The following is a 22,352-nucleotide window of genomic DNA, read 5'->3' on the forward strand; positions in this document are numbered from 1 at the left end:
AAGTGCCTTCTGTGTTTCTGCCAAGCTGAAGTAGCCACTGGGAAAAACTAAGTAGGCCAAATCCTGCAAATATCTGGAGAGCTCAGCCAGGGCGGCTGATGGTGATCCAAAAAGAGCGCGGGGACGGATTTGGCCTCACGCAGTCGGCACAGCAGTGCTGAACAAAATCAAATATTGCCATAAGGTTTTAACGCCAAAAGTCAGTTGCTGCGAGGTAGTGCATATATGAGGGGTTTTAAAGATGGAATAATTCGTAGTTTTGATTCAGGATGCAGAACCTGGGATCTTCAGATTTGCTGTCTGGGTCTCAGGCCATGTCAACCAGGGGCTATTTAAAGTTTGGGACCACATCTGGCATGGCCTAGGACAGTGGTGTGCTCACCATATGGGTTTCTGCGGTCAGAGCTCCTCAGCTGTCCTTATAGAAATGCTCGTTCCATCCCCAGTGGTCAATACTGGACAAACAAAGCAATGGTTTGTTTCATATCTGTTACAAAATGTAAAGATATTTTTTGTAAATAAGAAACCAAAGGGAAACATCCTGAAACTCAGGCGAATTCTTGATTTCTGCTTTAGTTGATAGGCATTTCTGTAAGGTCTATGAACTATCAGCTTTCTGGCTTCTCATCATGAAACATTTTCAAACTTGATAACAATTACATGTAGATGCTTGTGAAGGATTGATGTTTTTTGTTTTCAAAAAAGAATAAAGAGCTTCCACCCCCCATTTATATAATGCTTTTAAGAATTCATCCATAGTAAGCTGCTAAGAGCTTAAAAAAATTTGTAAGAGTTTCATTAAGCCATAAAATTTGTTGAAGGATTGATGTTTTTGTTTTCAAAAAAGAATAAACCACCCATTTATATAATGTTTTTAAGAATTCATCCATAGTGAGCTGCTAAGAGCTTAAAAAAATGCATAAGAGTTTCATTAAGCCATAAAATTTGCACTTTCTTCTACACAAATAAGCCTTTTTTTCTTTTTCAAAAAAAGGAAAAAGCAATATTTCAAGTTCTAAAACAATTGCTTGTTTTTTGATGGAGATTGGTGGGTATTGAACTTTCTGCGGAATCATTCAGCATCGACTGTTGAGGTCAGTGGAGACTCAGCCTTCAACATACGTGCAGATTGGATTGGTTCAATAGATTTTAATCTGATTCAGTGCAAAATATTCTTCAACCTGTGTAGCTGAGTGAAATTACTGTGCTTTTTGTGCATGGTGCTACACAAGCTGTGTTGCTTTCACAGCCCTCCCGCGGCAGCATCAGAAGCTGTGGAGACCTGTTTGCACATTTACACCCCTGACTAGTTTCTGTTTGTCAAAAGAGAGAAAAAGCTGTTTCTTTGCTGATTTGTAACCAAGTGGGCAATGACTGGGTAAAGGATGGTGGGCAATGGAGGGGGAGGGAGAGTGTTTTGGCTTCTGTGAAGCCTGCAGGGGGGAAAAAATAATCTATATCGTGAAAAAGGGAGGTGCAATCCTGTTCCTATCCCAGCACTTTACTCCAGGTTTCGCCAGTTCTCCAAGCCATCAGGCTCCTTTCCAATGCACACGTTGCTGCCTTCATACAAATTTAGTCCAAAGCAAGTAAGAGCTACAGATTTTGATCCTCGTGGAGTGTTCACATGATAACTGGGCAAGCAAGTATTGCTTTAAATAACTCAGCACATTGCTGTTGTTCCAGTGATAGGCAGTCCAACTCCATGTGAGCAATCAGGGGAGAGATTTTTGGCTGCCAGGTATCTCACTGACTGCCTTTGGGAGAGAGACACGCTTTCAGCATCTCCTTCCGAAATCAGTTCTGTGCCCTCCTGCTCCAGGGGGACAGGGACCAACTGGATCTGGGGGACGGCTAGAGGGCTTTCCCAGCTACCTCATCCCAAATTTTTAATTTTGTGGCCAGGCAGTTTGCAGCTTTTCCTTCTTGAAGCCTTTTTTCCCCAGGTGCGTGGCGCCACCCTGCAGTGGCTATGGAAGGTGGCATCACACCGTGCAAAAACAGCCATCGCTGGCATGTCCTGTGTCCGGTCCCCCTGGGACCCTGCCAGCGGTGGCCCACCCCGTGGACGTGACAATATTTAGGCTTCTGCAGGACGCTATTTTTACACGTTGGCGAGGTGTTGGCTCGCCTCCTGCCTGTGCGTGGGTGCCGCAGGAGTCATCTGACCCCTGGGCGCGTTGGTGTCGGAGCGCTCCGTGACGGCACGCTGCCGCAGCTCCCGCTCCTCTGCCGTGCCGGAGGAACTGCTCGCGCCGGCCAGACACACGGCAGCAGTGGCATTTCCCCTCTCGAAGGGAATTAATGCGGGAATGCCGGAAGATACAGGTAAAGTGTGATGACTCCACATTTTGGAGAGCCTGGACCTGAAATGGCTTGTTTTTCATCCCGAGCTGCGGTAACTAAATCACTGATACTGCCACGAGAATAATTATTCTGTGTTTACATGGAAACGCAGCAGTGTGGAGGAAGATGGTTAAACATTTATTTTAAATTATGTTTCCTATTCTTTTAATTGTATGAATGATTATTTGGAAATTATAATGATACCGACACTTAGCTGACAGCTCAGTTTGAAAAGTTTCCTCATTTTATTTAATTTGAATTGACTTTAGACTTTAGATTAGCTTGTGATGGAAAAAAACAAACACATTGCTTTATGCAGATATACTGGAATGCTCTTCCTATGTACTTTCTCATTGTAATCTTGCTAAACCCATACAAAAATAGCCTTCACATTGCTGCGATAACGGTTCCTAAAATTCGGCAGAGACTTTTACTAACTGCCTTTGGGTTTGGTAACTATTTTATTACAATAATGAGGGCAGCAGGTTAGCTCATGCTGGGCTTGTTTACGTGACGTGAATTTTGCACTGAGCATATGGTGAGATTTGGAGCTCTCGTGCGTTGAGTACTTGTGCTGTGCCGCATCTCTTATGCGTGGCTTTATTCACATTCTGCTGCATAACACCCCTCCTTTGTCTCTGATCCCATGAACTCTGTAATTACCAGTAAAAGCAAAGGTTGCTTCAGTTGGGCTGTCTGCCTGCTGTGCTGCATCAGCTATAGGTTTCTGGTTTGATTATGATCCGTAGGAAGTGCTGGAGAAGGGGTGCGATCCTTTCCGTATTGCCAAGGGAAAGGCATGGTAAAAGCTGTTGTTTATAAGTAGTAGACGCAGGTATGGAGTTCAAAAAGAAACGTCCTTTTTGAGCCATGTTATTTTATATTTTTGGGCTAGGTGAATGGATTCGATTAAATAGAGACCTATTGACATACATATTACTGAATGTGCTGAATTGCCTGTCTTATGGTATAGGAACTGAAGAGAGAGGCAGTAATAGCCCTTTGCCGTAGGAGCCACAGCGGAGGTCTTGGGAAGAGTGGTGAGCGTTTCTTGGGGAGCGGCTCGACCCCCTCGGTGCACAAAATCCCCCCTTTGGGGAAGCAAGCGAGCTCGTATGCGCTGGTGTGGGGCCAGTTTGGCCCTCTGTATGGCCAACTGGAGGGCTGAGGGACTATGTAATGTGGACATTCAATGCAAAACTTTAGCTTTCCCTTTATCCTTGCGACCATCTGCTTTGTTGTGAGATGTAGGGAAGGAAAAGGTATCGTGTTATTATGACAAGGCGCCATAAAGCAGGCAAACATGCTGGGAACGGCTTTTAACACAAGCTGCTAATTGAGCAATACGGTAAAACAGGTTGCTGCTAGATGTTTCACGTGAAGTTGCAGGTTTGGCCCCTGTCTGTTTGGGCACGTGTGCTCCCTCCTGCCCCGGTGCCTGGACCACTGGGGCGCAGAGCCCAGCGGGACCGGGGCTGGGGAATTGCTCTTCCCTGCTGCCGAGCGTGGTGGGAAGGACGGATGGCGAAACCTCGTGGAGTCCCCATTTCACAATCGCCCTTTCTCTCATCCCTTCCGTGGAAGGGACCACCGAGGCCTCAGGCCCCCACACAGCTCCATAATGAATCACCAGTTCTTAGGGAAAAAAAAAACAACCACCAAACCCCTTATCTGGAGTAAATTTATAGCTCACACCCATGTAGTTCTCTGAACACCGCATGTATTACCGTCTTACTTATTACTGTGTTATATTATCCTTCCCCCCACACCGGCACTCAAGTACTCCCAGTCACTGTATTTTAGGCACAGACACAAGGTGGGGAGGGAGCAGGGGCCAGCTTTGGGCACTTAAAAACTCAGAATAACGCTTCACGGAGTATTTAGAGGCACTTAAATGCTTGTTTTCTTTGCTTTCATCTGGATGTTTTTAAATCCAACCCTGAGTGTTTTGACTGAGGCGACACAGGGAGGGTTTGGCAAAAAACCAACTTGAACTCCAATCTCTAATTCCGGTCGGGTGCTGCTGCACTCATCTGCTTCTCCTTTAATCCTGCTCTGAGAAGATTGCAAATTTAATTCCCCTCGGGGCTGCTGTGAACCACACCCTCCCCAAATCGCTTGATACGGCATTTCAGCAATCAATACTTCTGTCCTGTTTCTCAAATACTTAGTGAGTAAATGGCATTTGGGTCTCGTATTTGTTTATTTTGATTTTCAGTCACCGCCTTTAGCTATAGATGAAAGGTTTCAGTGTCAACACAGAGACAATTTTCTGCTAATTCCTTCATGCAGAATAGTATCTGTTATCAGTGCTGTGCATTTTTGGTTCAGAGTTGGAATGGGGCCTGTGTCTGTTGAAAAAATGGAACATTTTTATGAACTAAACAGCTGATATTGGTAATTTTAGATATAACGTCTTTTTACTCAAACAAAATGTTTCCATCTCATGAAGCAAATGTAATGGGTTATGAAGAAGTGTTGTTCCTGGTAAATTTATAGAACAGCCAGTAGTGCTGAGTTGCTAAAGAAAACTGATATAGCTTTTCTTCTGATGGAGGGTTGCTCTTGAAGGCAGATGACCTTTTATTTGTCTGAGTCTGAAATGAAAGGCTTGTACTTTTTTAACCCAACCTCAAGAACAGGATGAAAAAACCCAAAACAAAACATAAGAAGAATAGGGGAGGGGACATGTCCCACAACCCCTTTGGTTTTCCTTTTACTGTTGCCTTTGGGCTCTGGTTCTGCACTATCCATCCAGGAACCTTGGTGAGGAGTTAGGACTTTCCCTGTTGAGCGGTATTTTGGGGATTACAAAAACTTGTTCTTTAGGAATAAAATATTTATTCAAATAAATATTCATTGTCTATCCATTCAAATTGCACCTTAGTTTAGTTCACAGTACTCTTTGAAATGTCCGTATCAAATACCACAGAACAGAGAACACCTGTCAGACCTAAAGTTCAGCTCTGGGGCCCCCAGCATAAGAAGGACATCGATCTGCTCAAGCGGGTCCAGAGGAGGGCCACGAAGATGATCAGAGGGCTGGAACACCTCTCCTACAAAGACAGGCTGAGAGAGTTGGGGTAGTTCAGGCTGGAGAGCCTCCCTCTTTGGGCAGACCTTATCGCAGCCTTCCAGTGCCTGAAGGGGGCCTGCAGGAAAGATGGGGAGGGACTCTTGATCAGGGAGTGTAGTGACAGGATGAGGGGTAACAGTTTCAAACTGGAAGAGGGTAGATTTAGATTAGATATTAGGAAGAAATTCTTTACTGGGAGGGTGGTGAGACACTGGAACAGGTTGCCCAGAGAAGTTGTGGATGCCCCATCCCTCGAATCGTTCAAGACCAGGTTGGATGGGGCTTTGAGCAACCTGGTCTAGTGGGAGATGTCCCAGCCCATGGCAGGGGGGTTGGAACTAGATGATCTTGAAGGTCCCTTCCAACCTAAACCATTCTAGGATTCTATGATTCTGATATTAAATTGTGTCATTTGGCCCTTTGTCATTTCAGGCTTTTGTAATCACCAACAGCAGTAAATCTAATAAACTGTTTTTTCAGAACAGGGTTAAATAATGTGGAGTAAATGGGATATGTAGCCTTATTTGTGTCCATATATTGAAGAAAGCAGATGAAAGTCTTTATTTTTGGATTTCATATTTGAGGTTTGATCCAAGATTGAATGTATATTCTTAGGCATGACACTTCTTAACTTTTCAGTACTTGATTTCTAAGTTCAGTAATGGCTTCTACAGGTTATATGCTAAGTTAAAACAAAATGCACCAAACTGGAAAAAGCATTAGGACTGTCTCGAATTCTGCTGTTTCTGGCCATGTGTTTCTTCATCAGGTCTGTAATCTACCGTGGAGATTTCTTTCATTTGGCTGTTGGAGAGCCTGATAGCAAAGGGGTTTGTCATCCTCTGTGTGGACTGGTCCTAGATGGGATCTTTTGCCAAGGGTTTGATTTCCCTCAGCAGTTTGCTCACAGCTGAGAGAAGGTGACATTTTCCATCCCAGGCTCCGCAGCGGAGCGTGACCAGGGACTCGCGAATCTTCTCCCTTCTGCCACTGCCATCAGCTTGTCTTGTGCAGCTTCCAAAACACTCCTGTCTCAGCCAAACCTCGTCCTCATCCCTGGCACCTCATCCCACTCCCCACTGCTGTTAATTCTACTTAGTCTAGCAACGCCGAAGGAACTGTGCTTATTCAAATGGGGGTTTTTTTTTGACCACATATTGTGGATTTTCATGAATCTAGTGTACCTGTCACAGTGTCCATCTCTGTCAGGCTTCAGCCTTTACTCCAAGTACTTCCAAAAACATGGTGCTATGCTTTCCTTTTTAACATTAAAAAAACAATGTATTGTATCCTATCCTCTTTTTCACCTTTATAAAAAGCTTAAACTGTTTGTGTGAAATTTTCCCTGAAAAATGAGCTTGAGAACACCAAATGTGAATAATGTCTATGTAAACAGTTGAAGTTTGGCAAAGTTATATCCACACTGAAAACATCACTTTACAGTTGCTATAAGGTGTGTAATGCAGCTTTAATAATGAGTGGTACCACTGTCCCCTCTTCCCCATGATACTTGCAGCAAATCTGTATGTTTCGAGCAAGCAGTATAGAAGCAAATCTGAGGAACGCATCTTATTTGATGTTTTTTTTAAGTAACCATTGCTAATCCAATAAGCCCTTCTTTATCCAGGACTGCGGAATTGTGTATTGCGTAGCCTGTTGGAGAGAGGCTGAGTCTTGACATCAGAAATATGTGAGCACTGGACATTTGGCAAGATTATTGGCAGTGATGTCCCCAGCACACAGGTGTTGTACACCGAAGAAGTGCTGTGGAAAGTGTTTGCTAGTTCGTTTCTTGCCGGGTTTTGTCCTTGTCAAAAAGTAAGTGCAGTCAGATCTTTTTAGGGTTTAAGGATTGTTGGATGTGCCTCTGCTAGAGCAGGATGCAGTCCAGGAGAAAGGGAAATTTGGAGAATCAGGCATTCATTTGTATTTCTGCTCAGAAAAAAGTCAATTAAAGTTAAGAAGGAAATTTCTAGTTTCATTAAATTCTATAAATCAGGGTATAATGTGAGCATTTAATTTTTAATGACCTCTTTAGTTAGTTATGATCTGATGAGTAATTTCAGATCATTACATTCATCATTAATTCACTATTTCACTCATTAAATATGTTGATTATATCTTCTGCTGCTTCAAAGACTGATTTTGATACATAAAAGCATACAAGTAGAATCCTGAAAATTACCATCTAAACAGGTTTCGTTAAATATGATTTGAAATATTAGTTAAAATTTTGACTAATATAGTTAGTTTCTCAAAATTGTGTCAGCACTTGCAATTTCTACATAAAGTGCAATATATTTTAAAATATTAAAACTTAAACTAATATATCATTAATTACATCATTTTGTTGTGCTAGATGAAAGAATAAGTATTTAAAACTGTCTTCAGAAGCAGAGTTTTATAATGAGCCCAAAGGCACTGTATTCCCACCAGGGTTTTGTTGAAATACTGAGTAGCTTAATTCTGACCTGAGAGAAAAGCAAAATAATTATTCATCTGTCTACCATGCCTATTTTAAATATGATTTGTGTTCCTTCAAGTTCAACGGGAGAATTCCAACAGAACTACTACATCTTTTCCTCTTTGATCTATTTTATAGAGGAGTTATTGGGCTTTCTCGAATTCTGAACCTTGATCCAGAGACCTGAAGAGAAGCGAATGGGTGAAGTCACCCTGCTCTGTAGCTCTGGACACTGAGCACCACCTTCATCGTGGAAAGCAAAACTTTGTTTTCTGCAACAATTGCCAGTTTGCAACAATTTCCACCATTCAAAAAGCAAAGTTGTAACAATTTTCGATTTGCTGCTGCTTTGCAGTCGGTTTATCAGTGAGCTCCCAGGTGCAAGGAAGCAGACAGAAAAATGAAGTTTGCTCTGGAAATGCGGCAATATTATCACTTTGGGTAAAGGGGATATGTTTGGCGTGGAGGACTCCCTTGGGGCTCTCCGGTACCGCACCTGGGTCCCTCCAGCAGACGCTCTGCGCTGCGGCTGGGACTCCTCGGCTGGGTTACTGCCCTGCCCGTGGGACACACCAGGGCATGAGATCGCAGCCGTCGGTGTGTCCCCACACAAAAGGCAAATGTTTAATTGTTCCAATCAGAATTTTATATTTAAAATGCAACTTTTTAGGCCAAAATTTTCTGGGTGTGGCCAGCTCTTTTTTTTAAGTCAAGTCTTCCATGAATTAAATGCTACAAATTTGATTCTTGTTAGTAATTCTGGAGGGAGAAAACCTTTATCCATAGTTATAAACTTTTAGCAGCTACTCTACTAAGTATCTTGGGAACGTACTCTGTTTCTGTTTCTTACAGGGTTGATTATTTTCAGGGTGGGTAGTTTGTTTTGGGCAGGTTACAGTAAAGAGGAATTCTCATGTCAAAAGTTAAGTATTGCAAAGTTCAGAGTTTCCTCCGTTGTCTTTTGAGGGATGTCAGACCCTCAATTAGCTTGAACCATGGGCACTATTTGCTCTGTGTAAATTTGAGCATCTGCCTTTCTGTAAACTTCTAATTGCCTGTCGTGCTGTGTTGTTTTTGTTAGAGATGTACTTGATTATAACCAGGGCTTCAGTAATAGCTCCAAAGTTCACATTGCCTTGAGTGGGACTTTTTTGACAATCCCAGAATGCATAATTTTAGCAGAGGAGGCAGAATGCTAATGGATGGTGAATAATGCTATGGGCAGCTCAATCTCATGTATCTCCTTGGGGAAAAAAAAACCCCACACCCCACTTTACTTACAGGAGCAGAAAGTGCCGTTTTGGGCAAAACTTGCAGAAACTCCCCATGAAGACTGGGTGGGAGGCTCACCATCTCATTGAAATACTGACTCCTTAAAGTCGGTGGATGTGCAATGGCCTTTCAGGTATCACCACCAAGTTCCAGCGGTGGAGATGAGGGTGAGAGTAGAGGAGGAAGAGCAGCAAGGTCAGATATTAGAGAACAAGAGCTGGATGACACTCACTGATTTTGGTGTCATCTCTTATCATATGTGTTCGTAGTGACAGTACCATCACTGCTTCTCTATATCATCCCTACCTATGGTAAGGTACAGAAATTACTGTTGTGGTGTTGTTGTTGTTTTTTAATTAAAATAATGTTTATAGGGTTCTTTCCTTTTTTTTTTCTTTTTTTTTTTTTTCAGAAGCCTTTTATTTTTCTGAAATGGGAACTCTGATATTGCTGTAGGAATAGAAACTAAAGGTCTGGATCAGCCTGAGTTTAACCCAGCCTCTTACAAATTTATTAATCGTTTCTCAGCAGTCTCATACCAAAAATTACTACTTTTTTTTTTTTTTAATGTTTATGAAAGCAAAGGGTTACACAGCAGTGACATTATCCTGTGACTAAATCCTGAAGGGAAACAAATCTGATTCCTACTCATACTTAGTGTATTTGCCTATGAGAGGTTGCTCTATCTTGGCTGGTTGTTTGGTGAGTTTATTTTGAAACTAAAATTGAAAAAAAATTCAATCACTTTGAAATAAACAATCCAACCTTGGAATAAGCATGCCACATTACAGAAGAACATCATTAAATATGTGATTTACTTAAAATGTTTGATATGTTTTCCTGTTACTAGCTCTCCTTCACATAGGAATAAAAAGTCAAGTCTATTGAGTTATAGTACAGCCCCTTTATAATTAACTGCCTTGATGTTTGCTCTCTAGACTCCTAAGTACGCTACAATAAAAAATTGATGCAGGTCCTGCAGCAGAACTGCAACAATAAGGTCATACCTCACCTGTTCCACATAACACATTGGGATGCCAATTTATATTATTATTATCAACAGCCAAATAAATGCAGTTTCTAATTTGCATCACCAGATGGCAGCAAATTTTTAATTCACTTAATATTTTACTAACCTAGACAAACCTAATCTCTTGGAATCATAGTTTTCTTACAAAATGACAGAAACCTTTGGTTAATGACGAGACATACATGGTATTTACAGAGATGTCAGTCTTTTGAAAGTATGAACTCAAAACCTCTACAGAAACTTCTTTCTATCTTAAAATCAGTTAATAAGGCAATTACCTTGAACTTTAAAGATCAGTAGCTCACGGTGTAATAGTTACTAAATCCCATTAATGTATTTTGGATAAAACCAATAGCTTTTCTCTGTTGTCTTTGACTTCTTGAAGACAAAATGTGACAAAGCATTTTTTGAAATTCAGGCAGAGACTCTCAAGACTTGATCATGGGGATTCTTTCCTGTATAAGCAGTTCTCGTTTATGTTTGAAGTGTTTGCAGGCATGAGTTTTGAAAGTTATGAAATGAGAAGCTTGGCTCAGCTCATTTAGGAGATCTTTTCTCCTGTGCTGGCCAATACCAGAAGTTAAAACTGTTTAATCTGCTTGACCTGGTTTGTTCCAGGTGTTAATTGTCATTATTTGTGCATCTTACAGAAGATGCGTCTGATGGCCTTTAAAATGCTCTATCTTTTGTTTTCCCCTGCAGTTTCACAACCACAGGCTGTACATAGCCAACTGGAGAAGCCATCAAGTACTGCAATTCTCTGCCATAACTGTGGAAACCCGTGCAAAGGAGAAGTTTTGAGAGTTCAGAACAAATATTTCCATATTAAGTGCTTTGTTTGCAAAGGTAAGTGTTGTTTGTGACAGCTGTTCCTGTGAGGAGGGCATTAGCACTGGGCGTGTGACTTCATGGTCCTGGAAACTGCACAAACATATTTTACAGTACAGTCTGTGCCTGAAAGGATTTACTTTAAACTCTATATGACTGCTTACTGTAAGACTGTAAACATCCTAAATCATACAAGTGGAGTATGATTTGAATGGATATAAACCCATGGATTTTACTGTAGAGTTGGGACATGAAGAAGAACACGTTGAGAGAACTGGTAGTGAAACACAGTGCGGGGTTAGGAGAGAATTAACATATACAAAGAAACTCGGAGATTATCCCTTTCCTAGCTTTCTAATGCATGCCACGGGGTCGGCCATGGCCACATCTGTTCTGACTCTCTTGTGTTTGACTGTGATGTTTGAACCCCAGTGGGACCCTCTGTGCTCTTCCATTTTTTGGGGGGAACTACTTGCTCTGCTCCATACATACACCTGTATATATTTGTACATACACATACATACATATATCTTTCAAACGCTTCTAAAACCACCTTTTCTTATGACAAATTTTAGTATCAAACTAGTTTTTCAGACCTAAGTCGGGAAGAGAGCAGCTAATTTGTTATTCAGGAGTCTTGTCTCCTGCATGAAGTCTGGGTAACATACTGATATGGGCTCCATGTCATCATCTTGATGAAATCCAAGCCCCCTTTTATACAGATCTGCTGTGAGAAAACAGTGACAAGTCCTTCGGGGAGGAACCAGACGAAATTGTACATCCACATCTTCATTTCATAGGGCACCTCCTTTTAGAAGTTGCCAGGTCACCCCCAAACGCAGCAAGCAGATTCTGAAACTATCACTGATCCTGAATTTAGGCAGTGCGGAGGCTTTTTTCCCCACCCCCGTGCAGAAGAAGACGAAGAATGTACTGTAGAAGCTGTGTTACCCATACCTGTCTGTAAGAGATAAGGGGGAGTTTGTTCACTTCAGGCAGATCTTGGATAAAGTGAGAAAAAAACCCCACTATGTTAACGGCAAGAAGCAGTGTAGTGTCTGTCAGCCACCCATCACACTCAGCTGGCACAGGAGAAAGTGTCAGAGACGTGTGGTTAAACGGCTTCTTGGTGTCAGGGCTCTTGGAGTACTTATATTCCCCTTTACTAATCATTTTGCTAAGTGCTAAGTTTGCGCACATGGTTGGTTAGTTCCTCCCCCCCCCCATTATTTAAATGCCATCATTCCTTTTATCACTTTTCAAGGGTTTCCATCAATTCGCTGGCACCCTTCTGGTGTCTGTTTTTGTTTTGTTTCTGGGTTTTATTTGTACTTAAGAAGCATAAGTTGCTTTCTAGTGTGGATTTACCACATTGTTATGTGAGAAGAGCTTGGGAACAGAACAGAGCACCGAACATACATTTCACTAGCTAACATAAAGGGGAAAAAATCAGGTTAGGCAAATGTGTTTTCAGGATTTAATCATGTGCTCAAAGCAAAGGATGAAAAAATATAGTTAATGTGTTAGGATTTAGCAAAAAAAAAAAGGTACTCAGTTCTCCTGCTCAGTTGACCACTTACCTCCTTTCAGCCGTGGAGGAAAGGTTTGTGCCACGACCCCTGTTCAGAACCCCTTTTCTTGTCATGCTGCTGGACTGTTGTGCATGGGCAGGGTGATGATCCTGGGAGTATATTTACCTTACAGTTGACTCCTCCCTGTGGTGCGTTTATGTGGATGGTACTCAGCGATGCAATTTGCCCCCTCTCACCTCATCAGCCAAAGATAGCACCTCGAAAGGGGCTGCGTGTCCAGCACCCAGCGCAGCCGCAGGACAGTCCCAGGACAGATAATCCCACGTGTGGGCTGGCTGCTTTGCCCTGCTGAGCTGCCTGCCAGCTTAGGTTGACTGCTTCCATATTAAACCATCTCATAGCCTTCATCAGAAAACCTTAGACACTTGTAAAACTGCCGAAAATTATGTCCCTTCTCACAGTATTTACATGGGTATGGTGATGGGAACCACAAACTGACAAAAAGCCTGTGAAGAAGTACGAATGACCATCTCTTGAGAGGGTGTCTACAGGTATTTGAGGTCTGTTTAAATGAGTTGATCGGTGACAAGTGATACTATGCTGGAAGTCACACTTAACTTTTTTGAATATGTGTGATATGTGAAACCCTTTATTTGATAGGATTGGATAAAATTATGAGGTTTTGGGAGGCATAAACATTGAATTGCTTAATTTATTTTATAGGTAGAAAGGTAGTTTCTACATTGCCTTTCTGCTGTTTGATTATTCCTGTGAGGACTGTGAATTTCAGAATGGTAACAGCAAGTATGTAGGCACCTTTTGTATTTAAATTAAATTATATAACTGTGCAAACCCAAGGATGGTCAGTATAGAGCCACTCATGCCCACCCAATTCTTCCTGAATTCCCCGGGTAATGTGTCTAAAGAAATCTAAGTTTTAAAAATCAAATAATCAAGTGCTGACTGATTCTTGTTCTTATCCAAAGTGGTGAGATGCACATCCAGATTAAAAAAATTTATAGCAGCACTGTGAACATCTGCTAGTTTTGCTCAGTATCAAAGTTTAATAGGACTTATGGAGGTAAATAGGAATTATAAATAAGGTTTGGACGCATATCTAGTTGTATATGTTATTTCTTGTTAAGGTGCGCATCTAATCTGCTAGTAAAAGGCGGTAGGGAATGTGCCATCTAGTCTCACTTCAAATTTTTACTCAGTCTTTACTTGAAAATATCTCCCATTTTAATCAGCTTTAATGAAAATGCAGTTATAATAGAAGTAGATACCTTTGAAATATAAGGCAAACATTTTATTTGTTAGGCTGCAAGGGCTTTGGTTCCCATGTTTGCGGATTCTCTTATTATTTCTTACCGCTGTAATGAAAGGACCATGGAAAATGACAGAAGGTGATACAATATTGATGACTCAGACTATCAAATTAAAACAAATTGTATTATCTAGTTCGTTCTGAGGATGTCTGTCAGGTCAGGACTGCTTCTCATAGAGTTTATGGTATTGGACAAATACTCACTTGGAGCTCAATTGCAACAGCATAATTTGGTGAGCCAGCAGAGACACAGACGAATGTAGAATTGTAGACATGAGAAACGTAGGTGCTGCAATTATGTTATCCTGGATAGCCTCTTTGATCTTTCATAAAGATAGAAATTACCTTGTTTTAGCAGTGTTTGTCAAGTATTTCTTCTTCTGTGATGTGATAGCATCCTGACATTTCCAAAGTAGCAGTAACCTATGTCAAATACAGTATTCAGGAAATATTGGAAGTGTGAATCAAAGCCCAATGTTTCTAGGTAGTCTGGATAGTTTGATTACTATAGCTTTATATAAAATCATAAACTACGCTTTACAGTATTTTATATAGTCACTCTAGCAGACCAAATGACAGACAATCCATAGTATGTTTGCAAATCTATTTGCATGCAAAAATCCTGCAGCCTCCATCCTAGTTAAATGGGAAAAATCCATGCAGACCTGCAAAAAGCTGTTCTTTGTACAAGATAACTTGTATATGAGAAGAACTGTAACTCATATCTTTGTCCTTTACTGGTTTGGGCTTGATGAAATGAGGTAAGCTTGCAATCTGAGCCACAGATTTAAAAACATGACCATTGTGCTATAGCAGCTTTGCTATGTGTGTGTCTGTCTTGTTTTACACCTAATCAAAATTCCCTGGATTGCTGTCTTGCTGTGGAGGTCGCACATGGAGTCTTCCATGGTAGCACGGCTAGCAGTTTCAAGTATACTTTTTCCCCCATGAATTTTCATCTATTTGTTTACTTAACCTGTTAGAACACATCACATCTTCAGCTGGAGTTGGGTGTTTGGTTCTGTGGGTCAGTGTTTCTGATTCTTGTGGAACTCCATTTTCCTGGGAATTCTGAAAAAGCCCTGGGCTGGATATATCACTTTATACAATTTTTTCAGTAGAACATACAACACAACCCGGAGTGGTTTCATTTGTTGTGAAGCCATGTTAATGGGAAGGGCTAACACGGAATTTTTGGTGAAAAGGTTGAAAACATCGAGTAACTTAGTAATAGGACTGATTTGTTTGTTAGATCAAATGCATCTGCTAGGATATAAATATGTTAAAAGCTGTGCTGTGCAATCTGAGGGACTCGCATTTGGACATAGCTACAGGGTTTCACGTTTCAGAATGGGAGTCATTTACGGGAAGCTCACTAGTAAAATTTCTGAGTCCCAACTTTTGGCCAAGCAGTAGTGGTTGAGGGCATGTGTGGTATCTGATGCACTGGGAATGCTCGTGGTCATCAGGCACTCTCAGCAACGTGCCCATCGCTTCCTGAAAACTTTAGGAGTTTGCGGTCCCAGGTCACATAAACTCACTCTAATAGGAAAAACTATGCTTTCCACGCAATACTGTCGTATTGAATCTGGCTTGAACAGTGTGGTAGGATTGGGGCTGACTTACCAATGTCACGTTAACTTAATATTTTATTTAATTGAAATAATCATAATAATAACAACAATTATAATTGCTTTTGCTTGTGCAAAAGGGATTTAATGCAGTGGCCAATGGTTCTATGTTGCGGTTTTGAGATTTTTAAACTTAAACTTTAAAAATCATTAATCACTAACCTTCTAAAAGCAAGTTAGTAATTTAAGCATGAAAACAATTTTCATCAGTGAACTTTCACGATCATTGAGCGATTGTTAGTTTTTCTGTTGCTTTGATGACTTCCTTGTTAGTTGCAACCTTTCTTTGGATTCATGAAGAACTTTCTGCAGCCCGTCGTGTCTTGGTTGTATACCAATCACATCAGCACTTTACCCAAAGCTTTACTTCATGGCATATATTTCATCCTGAGTGTTGAAGTTAAGAGTTTCTTTCATGAATTTACATAATATGAGTAAAGTGTGGGAAAGGGACAGGGGAGGATTCAAAGTTAAGAGTATTGGTAAAGGAATATCTTCCTAACATTGCAATAAAGGTTATCTATCTGTCTGTCTATCTCTCCATCCATCTATCCACCGCAGGAAGCCATTCTTCTGTTATTTCTGGTTTCCAACTTGATTTATCTCATGGAAAGACACAAAGTTTCTTGGGGTTTAGGTTTTTAGGGCATAGTAAATCTATACATGCTTACTCTAGTTTTTATACTCAGGATATTATATAATGCCTCTGCTTTTTACCTTCTTACTATAGACAAATACAGTTTTCTTTAGTCTTTTCATTGCCTTGCTTTTATCCTTATTTATATCCTTCCAGTCCAAAGACTGATAATTTAGGCTAGAAAGTTAAGTGCTCATTAAAAACATGGACAGGATTTTCAAAGAGGTAATTGCTGAAATTTTTGGGGGACGATCCAAACTACAGATGCAGCCACATGCAGAAGATGTTTGCATTGTGGAAGGCTGGTTCCTCACTGGGAAGAGCTACCTGGGAGAGGTGCATAACCATGCTGGGAATGCTGAGGTAGATTTAGACAGAGACATAAATGGGGAGTAGTAAAACTCACCCTGGTTGAAATCAAAGTAGAGTTCAACAAAATTGAATGCATTTGAAAATTATGCCTGATGTTCGTTAAAGTTTTGGATGGAAACATAAGCTTTGCAGGCAGTAAAGTTATTATTCAGATAAGGCAGTTTTGAGCATAGATAATTGCAGCCCACATTAGACAGTGTCACCCCCGTGAAAAGCCTGTAATTCTTTTGAATTACTCAAGTTGCCTTCTTAGGGTAAAGTTTTTTCTGCACGCAAAAAATGTCAGTGCAAGAATGCTGTTAGGCAGGGGAACTTTCCGTCCATGGGGATACAGCAGGGATACAGCCAGCATGGTGGAGTAGTTACTGGGTGTTTCGAGGCACGAAGGTGATGTGAAGCCTGCATGGAGAGCTGGAGAGAGTTGTTGCGTAAAATTCATCACTGCCACAGTGGTGTTATTCCACCTCCTGCTTTCTGCGACTCATTAACACAAGACCATCTGCCATATCTGTGCATAGTCAGAGCAAGCACTTAATTTGCAAACCTGTAACTGGCACCCAAAGCATCATTATGAAAAATCAGAAAACATTTAATGTTGTTGCTTTACACGTTTGTTTTGTTGTTTTTTTGTTGGTTTTTTTTTTTAAAAAAGGAAACTGTTTTAATTAGTTTGGCAAACGACAGCAGTATTTTATCATAAATACTTAAGACGCTATTAGGTTGAAAATGGATTAAAGCACATTGCTATGTTTCTTAAATCTCTTTAAGTATGCTTGTAAATTTTAAATAGCCAGATTGATTCCTTAAGATAATAAATCAATATAAACCAGACAACTTTTCCAGTTTCCCTGGGGGTTGTTTCAGTGGCTTGGAACAGCCATGTATATAGTGTTGTGAGGATCTCTCTCACCCTTAGTGCCATAGGAGAGCTTTTATAGTGCTGTAACACTGTCTTTAAGCTACTGGGTAATTCTGCTTTCCAGAAGGGAAATGGAAATCCACTTTCTAATGCAAAAATTACTAGATGCATAGTTCCCATCAATCATAGGAGTCAAGTTCTATAGTGTACAGGAAACTCCCCAAACTCTCCTTTTTAATGACTCGCCCGAGTCATTAATGTTTTGTCAGTCTCATAAAAGCATTCTGAATCTTTAAGGGGTCTGCTGCACTGAAGTGTGTACTCCACAAATTAATTTGTGGGTATCATGGCCAGTCTAGCAGAGAGCTTGTGTAGATGTGCTTTATGCTATATCCTTTATAGCTTTATCCATGCTGCGCATGCATGCTGAAGTGTTGTAAGACAGATAAGATATAGCCCACGGTTCTCTGTCTCTTACCCACTCCAGAAAGTTGGTCTGGTTTTCCTCTGGCAGAACTGTCTGCCTTCGTGCGGTGCCGGGTCGGGAGCTGGGACAGGGGCCAGCAGGTCTGCCCCAGACTTTCTTCATGCTGCATACTCTTATTTTTGTTTGTCTGGATCGTAACAAAATGAAGTGAGGTTCTTGTCCCTGAGATTACAGCTGGTATTTCAGATATTAGAGCTAAAATGCTGCTAGTGACTGACAGGCTTGAGTATTCTTGATTTCATGGACACCTGCTTGGAAAGACTTAGATATAATCAATCCTGCCTAGGAAGAGTGATTGGATTATATACCATCGCAATGTTCCTTCTGTCTTGCTGCTGCCTCACCTATAGACAGAAATTTCAGGTGTGAATTGTCCAAGAGGGTGAGTGAGATGACATTCCCATGCAGATTTTGCATGGTCAGGAAACTCCGGTTGGGGAAGACTTCCCCAAAACCTTTGTGAAAAGCTTACCTGGAAAGCTTACTTGGACTCATCCACACCAGTGAACGTGTCAGAAGGAGTATCACAGTGACAGTTACCTTCTGGAAACAGGCTTAGGCTGCTTCAGATTAATTGCAGATCAGTTTGAAGTTAAGTCAAAGCCGTAGCGATGGAAGTTTGTCAGGTGTTTGCCATTGCTTTTCGCAGGTGGAGTGGCCAGGATAAATGTTCCAGATATAATCGTGGGTGTTTGGAAAATGGGCTCATAGAACGCATCAACGGTGTATGAGCACATGCACTTTAGCTGCCTAAAGAGAATTATGTCAACAACATACTATGTGTCATTCTTGGGATCTTACCCACCAGTGTCCATCTCAGAGATGGAGGAAAATACTCAGCAGTGCTGAGGAAGAGAACTTTTATTTAGCTCTGAGCAAGCAAAGTTCTTTTTCTCGTTTGCTCCATAACAACATTACGAATGGGTCTTTGTTCCTTCTTTCATTTTCAGGGTCTCTGCCTCTCTCTCCTGTGTTGGATTCACACCTTGTTGCTTACCTCAGACGACAAATGGGAGAAAAAACCCAGACTTCATACATGCAGTTGCAGGTTGATAAGCAAAATGCTTCGTTGTCTGGCAGGCTGAAAGCAAACCAGCACTGTTTGAATGACAAGACCAGTGCATTTTGTTGTTATAACCTGCTGTAGCAGCACAGTGAGCATAGCATCCCTTGAGCCTCTCAGGACACAGCTGATTTTCAGGCCCAGCACACAGCCAAAAAACTAATCTACTTTTAGTAGGCTCATTTGCCAGCAAGGAAAATAGAGATGCATTTTATATTCATACAGTGCAAATGGAATGCTGATGACATACAATAGCAGGCTAGCAACGTGCTTAAAGCGCATTAATTAATTGCTGTTGCTGCTCTTTATTTTTATAGGCTGTAGGCAACAAAGCATTATGGAGTTAGATTGCCTGTGAAATCACACAGCGTAAGCGACAGTGCTCCAGGTGCTGTTACAGACACTGGGCTGGGAGAAAGAGTGGCCTGTTTCTGAGCAAGCAGAGGAACCCCTTATATCTACTTGAGGTATTTTGGTGTCAGGTAACTGCAAAACATCTTAATGAGTGGAATTACTGAGTTGTCAGAGAAGCCATCTTGAGGTACCCTCCTCAGAAAGGGTGTGGGTATCTTCCACCTCAAGTCCCACAGCATGTCCAGGTATTGGCTTGCTGCCAAATACCATAAGTGGAGACAAACACTTATTTATTCACTATTTAAAAATTACTCCTAAAGCTCATAATTGTTCTGCATGGGGCATTGCCTCGATGCGCAGGGTAATACCAAGACGAGCAGGTGAGTTACTCTGTGTTAGTCCCTTCATTATCATAAGTGCTATGTTTGCAGTGCTTTTCTCATTTCACTAAGATGAACGTCAGTAATGGTTGGAAACTGTTTCTAGGTTTTAAATAACCCTACCTCCAGATACTCATTTTGGATGACAAGTGTTGGGTAGGAGTGGATCTGTGACATAACACTGATTTCCTCTTCTAGGAGAGTAAGATCTGGTAGTTGCCTTCAAACATGCTCCCTAGACTTCCTCCAGCTTTCCCTTCCCTGATTTCTTGTCTCTGCAGGTGTGCAGGATCATCTCAGCTGGGCAGTGTCTCTGTCCCTGTAAGTAGCAGGCAAGGGGCACAGCATCTCACCCAGGGGATGGCTAATGGATCTGTTTTCATAGCTACTCTTCTTAGCTTTAAATTGAGACTATTTTAATCTCCAAGCCAATTATTTAACTGGAATCCCAGTGTTCTCCTCTGGTCAGCTGGGTGTCAAGTTAAATCATACCAGATGGTTCAAAGAGTACAGGAGCACGTGAGTGTTTGTGACTCGAGTTGTGGCTGGTGGAGCTTAGCTGGTGGTGGAGTGATGCTGTGAGGAGCAGGGGAGGAGGATTTGGCTTCTGGAAAAGCTGTGACTTTCCCCATCCTGCAGTCAGTGGGTAAGAGGGAGGGTATAACCACAGAGACTCCCTCCTGTGCTCCAAATTCACATATGAGCTAGATTTTTCTTTGTTCATGAATAAATACAAAGACTTTGTGTAGGGTGGCACCTCTGTGAACTGTCACGTACGTGGTCTCTGTTACGGGCATGTACTAAACCAAGATGGAAAGAAAGGGCCAAAAGCCTACCCTGCTCGGTTTTCTGTGCCAAAAAAATGAATTAATGGACTCTTTTCCTTAGGAGTTTTGCTTATAGCTAATCAGTTTGAAAGGAACTCTAGAAGAACTAATGACCATTGACAAGAGTTGAGATTAAGGGGCCAAATGTGGCATCGAGGTATGATACAAATTATTTTTGAAACCTCTTGGAATGCTAAAGCACTGAAAACCTATATCAAAAGGGGTATCACTGATACAGATAAAAAGTTGTGTGATGGCTATGTCTCTTTGAAATCTTTTTATCCCAGCTTTTTTCTCTGAAGAAATATTTTACAATGCACCTAACGTTTGTGCATGAAAAGCTAGTTTTCATTTAAAAGCTGTAATGGAAAAAATATTTTTCTTTAATATGGCACATGTAAGATTGCTTCAGCTAAAATCCTCACAAGTTATGTTTTTAGTGACATAAAAGTGGCTGGCTTTATGAAAGAAATATTCAAGAAAATTATAATCCTCTGTCATAAAAATGTTCTTGCACTGAGCTGAATCAGTAGTCATACTGACGTACATCAGGAGATTTAATAGCCTTGCTGAGCGGAAGAGGTTATCAAATGAAGAAGAATAAGCATGTCGGCCACTAGTCTCAATTCAATTTGTTACGAATCTAATTGGTTGCAAATGAATTTATATTATAACCTGTTTAGATGTCAGTTTACTACTGAATTACGCAGAAAGTAGTACTGTCAGTGAAAAAGAGAGCTTCTTTCCTTATTTCCCATGCGTTTTGTACTATAACCAGAGAATTTGAGGACTTGAAATTTTGTGCAGTATCAGGCAACAGTTGAATAAAACTGTTCGGGTATTTGTTATATTGTAACGTTTGTGAAGTACTGATTTTATGGAGGACGACAGATGCATCTGCTTAATTAAGCAGAAGCATTAAACAGAACTGTGTTTTTGAATGCAGATACTTATATTTTATGGATGGTATTGGGTTTAAGGTACCCAAACCCTAAGAAATTTAAAAAGAAATATTTTTTTTCTAATTTCATCCAAACTTGTCTCACATTTGATGCTTTTTATGGTTCTATGATCTCTCTCTCATTATCCTTTAAAAGACCATCTCTTTAGGCTAGTATTTTATATTTCATAATCCCTTTTTAATATTGCTCAGACTTCATTCCAAAGCTATAGAGATCTGAGGCCTTTTTTTCCATCTTTTTTCGTTCTTACTGGGATGCTGTTCTACAACCTCTTTCCTGTGGTGGTTAGAAACATTTCTATTAATTTACAGCCTCCACTTATTCATGGCCAGGGTTTCCTCACTTCTTGTTGTGACAGCACTCTCATTGTATTTCAATAGCTGTTCATCTTTTCTTTGACTCGCTCTGTTTAAATCGCAGAGATATGTTGAGGTATTAGTTGTTTGGGGTTTTTTTGTCAGGCTAAACAAGCCAAGTTCTGCTTGTCTCTTGAAGTGGCCATTCATTCTGGAGGTCATCCTGATAGCCCTGCTCTCCTCTCCTGTGGATCAGTCTTTTGTGGAAATAACCGAGCAAGTTTTGCGCTATGCGCTAGATGAGGGCTCACAAGGTTTCCTGTTGTTAGTACCAGCTAGCTCTGTGGGACCTGCTTGGCCCAGTGCATCCTTTCTTATTACTTCAAAACATTAATGACTTGTAGTTGTCCTGTGATTACCCATATTTACAAGTCTTTCTTTTCTTATGCCACTCAGAAGGGAATTTTTTGTTTCTCCTGTTTGAATGGAAGACGTTTCACCTTGTGCATTTAAAGTAAATCCCTTCCCCATGGCTCAAGGTGTCCAGCTCTTCTTCTGTCCAGATCCCCCTCTGAGCTGATAATGCCTATGGACTTTGAGTCATTAGCG

The 22,352-nt window shown here is 41.0% G+C and overlaps 1 protein-coding gene across 1 annotated transcript in view; it reads left to right on the top strand.

The window, feature by feature from the left end:
• The first annotated feature begins 2,312 nt into the window (after nt 1–2,312).
• Nucleotides 2,313–22,352, top strand: part of ABLIM2 (actin binding LIM protein family, member 2) — a 116,875-nt gene continuing 96,835 nt past the window's right edge. The window contains exons 1-2 of the mRNA XM_009890525.1: nt 2,313–2,328; nt 10,891–11,034. Coding sequence (XP_009888827.1) covers nt 2,313–2,328; nt 10,891–11,034 — 160 coding nt within the window. The remainder of the gene's footprint in view (nt 2,329–10,890; nt 11,035–22,352) is intronic.

Source organism: Charadrius vociferus, unplaced genomic scaffold (assembly GCF_000708025.1).
Source record: "Charadrius vociferus isolate BGI_N301 unplaced genomic scaffold, ASM70802v2 scaffold88, whole genome shotgun sequence".
Taxonomy (NCBI): Eukaryota; Metazoa; Chordata; class Aves; order Charadriiformes; family Charadriidae; genus Charadrius; species Charadrius vociferus.